This window comes from Maylandia zebra, linkage group LG1 (genome assembly GCF_041146795.1).
Source record: "Maylandia zebra isolate NMK-2024a linkage group LG1, Mzebra_GT3a, whole genome shotgun sequence".
In the NCBI taxonomy this organism is placed as follows: Eukaryota; Metazoa; Chordata; class Actinopteri; order Cichliformes; family Cichlidae; genus Maylandia; species Maylandia zebra.
In genome coordinates this window covers 6,391,149-6,398,142 of record NC_135167.1, presented here as the reverse complement: position 1 = coordinate 6,398,142, position 6,994 = coordinate 6,391,149, and the positions used below count along the sequence as shown (strand labels likewise).

Genomic DNA, 6,994 nt, shown 5'->3' with positions numbered 1-6,994 from the left:
ATCAGAACGTCACAAAGTCTGAAAATACAGATGACGACAACTCACCGGCCCCAAAAAGGCCGCCACCATGGCAAGAATGGAAACGAGGGCGGACAGAATCAGTCTAGTTCTTTGAAAACGAAGAGTCACCCGAATCAGTGAGGCATTCTCCAAGCCTCTCCTTGCCACTTCTTCATTCCATAGCCTCTGGAGCCTGCAAAACACTCACAATCAAATCATGTACACTAAAAATTGTCTAGCATTTAATTTTGACAAGTCAGCCTCATTCCTTTGACTTATCTTCAAGGTGCAAATTTCAGCAGCTACATTAATGGTGCGTCATGTCCCAAGCAGACCTACTTTGGGTTTCTGTCTATTCCTCTTAATATTTCTAATAAAGCCCTTTCTTTGTTCCTCGTTGTGCATCATCTCTTTCGTCTGAGGTTTCTTTCCCACATGCTTGTTTACCCCCTTTGTAAACAAAATGCATCATCCATTGAAATGTTAGATTCTGCGAATGCCTTAAACAACAACCGAAAAATGTGAATCTGCAAAGAGAGACCTTTTTGCGCTAATGTCTGCTACATCAGAAGGAGACAGGTGTAGGTCGGATGTATCCAGCCCATTCTTGAACATGGCCCACATTTTGGGGATCATCCACAGAAAGACTGAAGATGATATTAAACCTGCATTATCTACAGCGTGGGACCTGGACAAGACAAAAAAAGCAAAAGCAAATGAGTACTGTACAAGGAAGACATTCTATATCAAAGAAAGTAACTTATTTGGCAGACAGGTTACATTTAGCAATTTCTCTTTCATCAATGAAACTGACTCTGGTGAGGAACAGCGGAAGGGTATAAGGGTCTCCAAGCTCCGTCGGTATTTTCCAAATGGGCAAGGATGGGGTATTTCCCTGTTGTCATTATCTGTATCTTCTGAGGCAAGAGACACAGGTCCCAATTCTTCTCCCTAAAGAGGCAGAAAAACAAAGACAGACAGAAAGGTGTATAAGCTCAGTCCAAGTAACAAATCTGGAAACAAAATGAAAAAAAAGACATCTAAACTAACTAACAATTAATTGTACTTCCTAATTACAATTTTAGTAGATATGGAAACATGATCAGAAAACATAAAACTAACTACCTCGTCATGTCCTAAACAACCAAAATTAATCAAACTGACACAAGTGAAATTATTTAAACATTTTCCAAGCAGAGAAAAAAGTGAACACCTATTTTTATTTATACTACATGCAAATCAAACAGCTCTTCATCGTGTTATTACGCCATGCTCTCCTTTTCTTTGATTTAATTTTTGTCCCTTTATTTATTTATTCATTTCTTTATTTATTTAAATGCAAGCAGCCCTTCCCCGGCGACGTAAGCAAAACCCAGAGAACTGGGCTGCTCAGGTCGATGACACGTATCCCATACGGAAGCAGCCACTTACTGACTAACACTGCACAACAGAATTGTTAAAGTATTAATTTTAATTTCAATTCAGGTTAGATTTTTTTTTGTGCGCAACGCAGATTTTCTGTGCGCAGAGACCGTGCCAGCAGTGCGCAATTGCGCAGCTTAGAGGGAACATTACTGGTGTTTAGTTTTTGGTTTGTGTGAGTATGGCCCCATCTACATCGCTCAGCTCGGTGTTGTGCCAAAACACCGGGCCTGTTCTAAAAACAAAGCTCAGCGCTCCCAAAGCGTCTTGTCATTACGCGGCTTCACTAAAACCACCAACTTTCAGGAAGCTGGTTCACGACTAGGGATGGGTATCGTTTAGGTTTTATCCGATACCGGTGCCAAATCGGTACTTTTGAAACGGTGCCGGTGCTTAAACGGTGCTCGAACCGGTGCTTAAAGAATGGAGAACACAAACTTTGTCCAAAAACCTCTCATGTTCAGCTGGTTTTTTTTGTAAAAATATAACAATGTTAGCCTTTTCTGCAGCTATGTGGCATATATGTAGGGTTGCCAACTCCCTGAAAAATAAATAAGGGACACCTCGTGGCCAGGGCCGGGCAACCCAGTTGTCTCCACCCTTCCCAGTGTGGTAGCTCTTTTTTTTGTGTGTGAAATTATTTTTTTAACCATTTGACTTGAATTTGATTTAAGCAGATGCATATTCTTTGTGATATGACCATATGGGAAACAAATGATCATTTAGCCATTTATTTTTAGCTCAAAATGACAACATTAACACAGTAAAACAGGTCTCTTTCTTAAACAGAAGCCTGTCATGCTTAACTTTTGAGAATATAAGTAAATCTTTCTTTAAAAGAACTCTGCCCTGCTTAACTTAAAATTATATAAATTAATAGAAAGCAATACAACAAAAATATTCCTGTAACAGTGCACATATAGTGCATTTAGTACAATTGGCTTCAGTTGAGGTATTATTTCAGCTTTTCTAATGCTAATCAGCTGCTCCTGTTTGTAAACCCGCTTGTTCCCATGATTACGCATCATAACTCATCATCATTATTAATCTATGTATTACTTTTATGTATTAGTGATCTATTTGTTGTAATCATCTATCCTTGCAGTTGTTTATTACACAAAATAAATTATATTATCACACTTCTGGCCACATAGCGCTGATATTCACTGCACATGCCCATATTAACCTTAACCAGAGGGTTTAAAAAATAAACCAGTGTTTACATACCATATCTGCTTCTGCCGTGGCCTGGTGGACAAAAAAATGGTTAAGGGTTCCCCGAGCTTTCACGCCCCTCATGTTCTTCATGTGCCCACCACTAGAAGCATCCATTGGAAAAAGTGCGCCGGCACACAGTGCAGTGCGCTTTATAGGTGTTATCGTGCATGTTCCCAGCCAGGTGTTTTCCTTTTCCCATTCCTCCCTGTATTTATTCTTATTGTATTCTAATTTTTGCGTCATAACTTTTGCACTGTCCACTTCCTGCTGTGACAAAACAAATTTCCCACGTGTGGGACTAATAAAGGTTATCTTATCTTATCTTTCGCAGCCTTTTTTTCCTTTCTCTGGGCGAACAAACATTGCTGCTCTAATGCTGGGCTTACACTGTGCGATTTTTGGCCCATTTTGAGACGATTTATGAGTCGTGCGACCGATTTGGTGATCGGCCCGATTTTGGCCTTCATCGTGCATCGTGTAGTATACGTGGGGTAACGAGAAGCGATTAACACCTCGAGCAGCTCCCGATCATCAATCGCTCGTGAGCCGCTCACACTGCTCACGCGCAAACAGGTAAACGTCGGTGAAAAAGACGGTGCAGCTCGGCTGTGCAGCGTGTGATCTGGACACAAGCGATGGAGGCACAACTTGTAGAACTTTGGAAAGCTCATCCGAGTCTTTTCGATGTGGCCTCACAAAATGATCACGACCACAACAACCGTGAAAATAGTTGGATTTACACTGCTGCTTAATCACAGCTGCCTGATCAATGTTTTTCATTAGCAATTTAGCAAAGTTGATGGTGGTGTGCGTGTCTGTGTGAGTGAAAGACAGAGGGAGAGCGAGCGACAGATTTTCTGTTATAACCTTCATTTTATGGAGGCACAGTGTGAGCACTCAGGTCGCATCAGAGCATCGGGTGGTATAGTGTGAGACCCTGCATCGTGACCTACCAACTTCTAACCCCTGCGAGTCAATCGTGCAGTTTGAGCAGGAGCTGAATAACGTGACTGAAAAAATCGCACAGTGTCTGCCCAGCTTTAGATGTACTGTCGTCCGAGACTTGCACCGCAGTGTCGGCGTTTGTTTCCCTGTTGGCCATGCTTCTTGTTGTGGTCATCTGTTGTCTTCCGGTATTTTCTCCGTAAGCGACCTTTCCTCGACCAATGAGATGAGCGGTAATCTGAATTGTCATACTCGAATTGTCATAAGTGTGCTGTCAGCTCATTGGTCACAAAGCAGGAGAGGGGCTGGGAATTATGTTTTCAAACAAAGTGTTAATTCCATAAACATTTATAGACTACTTTTGATTCTCACTGGATTACGGGACAAAGTGCGTCCCTTATTAGCTCAATACGGGACGTGTACTTTTGTTTCTAAATACGGGACGATTCCGTTTTTTAAGGGACGGTTGGCAACCCTAATTAAATGTAACTTTATTAATCCCTCGGGAGGGGTCCTCTGGGGTTTTCACAAAGCTGAATAAACGTCAAACAGAAAACTGATTAAACAAAGTGTGAGACGGTGGAGAATTGACGCCAGCGCCCGGTTATATTTTAGACAGCAAGGAGCAGACGCAGTTTCACTCCACCGAGGGAGCTCGTGACGTACTACGCGGCTTTCTTTAGACCGCGAAGGCGGGTCCTCAGGTGGAAGCAGCCTCTGAATTTGGACACCCCCGCTGTTTCCGGCCAGCCAATAATAACGGTGACATTTAACGTATTTTGTCGAATAAATAAACACTGTAAAATATATTTGCCCCCCCCCCCCCCCCCCCAACAGCCCTTTGAATGTTGGCAAGTATGAGCCGTCTGCTCGGTGTTTCCTAAAACGTTAAAGCACGTTTGGCTTCACACTGACAAACAGACCCAGCTTCGGCACAAACCTAAACTAACTAACCGACCAAAGAGCCGCGTTAAGTGGCGATATCACTAACGTCACGTAACTTAGCCGAAGGTTAGCTAAATTTGACTTTGTAGGACTTTTTCATTATGCTAACATTTGTGATATGACTGCACTATGCTGTTGTTGTTGACTCCACCTAATTCTACAATTCTTTCATTATGCTAACATGTGTCCTGGTGTATATATGAAGTGGGATAAAAACCCAGAACTAACTTTTAAGAGTTTATTTCTTCTCCGCTTCGACAGTCGGCCATTTCCCCAAAACGTCCTCCAACCTATGATTCCAATGAATCCTGGTGGGTCAGGAACTGCTTATAAGCATCTTGTAATCGTCGTTCCAACACAGCGTGTTTGTTTTGATTCGTAGACCCCGAAAATGGTGCCGGGCTCCCACAATGCATTGCGGCGTGCCGTCAACTCCAAAGCGTCATTCAAATCTGTGAGAGCGCGCAAGGAACGCCGCCTCTCCGCGTGCGTTTCTTGTGACGTCACTGGCAGATCAAAGGCGTTCGCGCTGGTCTGTCAGTAACGTCACAGACAACCGAGCCTATAAATAACGGCTCTCAGACAGAAAAATCAGAACTCGATGCTCATCTGTTTGCAAAACGTTCAGCAGTCGGCGCTCTGTAATACAAGAAAATTCTCACACGCTCAAACAGAGAAAATCTAATTTGTGACACAACAATGGAAACCATCAACGAAAATTCAATCGTGGTCACACCAGACCAGATTATCCCGCCAATCAACAGGTGCTTTGAAAGGCTCTCTGAAGTTCAGTGGAGCATTATAGAAAATGGAAAATGCGACTCCAGCATCCATGCCGTGCTCGCTGATATGATTTCTGAAATCATTCAGATCGCCTCTGCCAGCATCCTGGAAATAGCCCTTCCTGTTATTCAGGAACCCATGATAAGGGAAGAGTTTATGGATGAGGGGAAAATAAGGGTGTCCCTCGGAGACTCGATCTCAGCTGCCATCGCCGGCGCTCTTAATGTCTCAAAACAGCAAGATAAGAGCGCTGACAAGCTGACGCTGATGGTTGAGGAAGAGATCTCAGAAAAGGTCAGCTCAACCATTGCACTGATTGAAAAAAGCCCCGATTTCCCAGTAGACCCTGCCGTTTATGTTAGCGGCAAATTTAGTAGTATTAAGAAACTACACCGCATGGTTTGTTGCGCTGCCTCATGCCTGAAAAGGTATGCAGCATGTAAGCTGCGCTGCCAGTGTGGGACAAATGGGTCTCATTCCAGTACAGAACGTACTGGTTCAAAAATATCAGTGCAATCAGCAATCGCAGAGATTTCTGTTATTCTGTCAACAAGGAGCTCAGATGGAGAGATGACAGGAAAAGATAAAGATGAGCTCCCAGAAGAATCAGCTCTAACAGCACAAAGCAAAATAAAACCCACTGCAGAAACACAAAGTATCCAGGCTCCAACCCCAGTAGAAATGGTTGCAGCTGACATCGTAGGTGAGATACTTGCTAACATGGATTCAAGCAGTGAAGAGCTCTGTGAGAAATGTAACTTACCCAAACCTGCCTTTAATGCAGGCTTAATTATCCACAAGGTGAGACACTTCTTCTCCAAATGTGTGCCATCCACCTCACACGCCAGGCTCAAAGCACGCAAACACAACTTTTCCATGTTTGCAAAAAAACAATTTGAAAAAATGAAAACAGAGCTGAAAAAAAGAATAAAGGCAAACAGGAAACATTTTGTTTGTCTACAAAACATTTGCAGCCACCCCAAGAAGGAAACTGCGCCCTCCAATGAAAGTATAGTTTTCATTCTCCCAGGGTCAGTACCTGAAACGGCTGCTCCCCAGAGTACAGAGGCTCATCGCTCCCCTTCTCGACATACGGCAAGCCTGGGAACCGCAATTAAACGTTCTTCTTCAGTCGACTTTAACGTCATTAGATCAGACGTTAATCAGTTATTTGACAAATTAACAAAGAAAGAAGAACTCTTCCTCATCGATAAGACCTTGGGGGACTTTAAAAATAGTGGGCATATCAGGAATTTTACGGAGGACTTAGTGGCAAACCTGTTTGATCTACTTACGGTGGATCGAGGCTATCAAATCCCCATACCTCTAATGGGTAGGTCCCTCTCAGACACGGTCATCTCCAGGACTCCGAAATCAGTACAGGGCTCAAAGCGTCGCATTTCTACTGAAGTCCTCTATGTCCTCATAGATGACACAGTAGAAAGGTTTTTGCAGAAGCTTTTACTCTTCTGCAATGAAGAGAAAGATCAAATGATTCAAATGGACAAGATTTCTGGGGCCCTGGAAGACATCCACAACTTTATTAAAAGAACACAGACCACAACACAGGAAAAAAGCCCTGATTCAGATGGCAGAGGAAAAGAATCTGGTGCATCACTTCCAACACCAAAACCTGGGAGCATTTCTCCAGATAAATGCTCTGTGGCATCTGACAAGTCAC

At 43.1% G+C, this 6,994-nt stretch overlaps 1 protein-coding gene across 1 annotated transcript; it reads right to left on the bottom strand.

The window, feature by feature from the left end:
• Positions 1-55: 55 nt before the first annotated feature.
• On the bottom strand, positions 56-4,397 carry LOC143421460 (uncharacterized). Its single transcript, XM_076890731.1, has 5 exons — positions 2,650-4,397; positions 815-951; positions 542-688; positions 340-450; positions 56-193 (listed from the first exon to the last, which is right to left on the bottom strand). Exons 1-4 carry the CDS (start codon positions 2,881-2,883, stop codon positions 444-446), a joined length of 525 nt encoding a protein of 174 aa, XP_076746846.1. The 5' UTR covers positions 2,884-4,397; the 3' UTR covers positions 56-193; positions 340-443.
• Between the last annotated feature and the right edge of the window lie 2,597 nt (positions 4,398-6,994).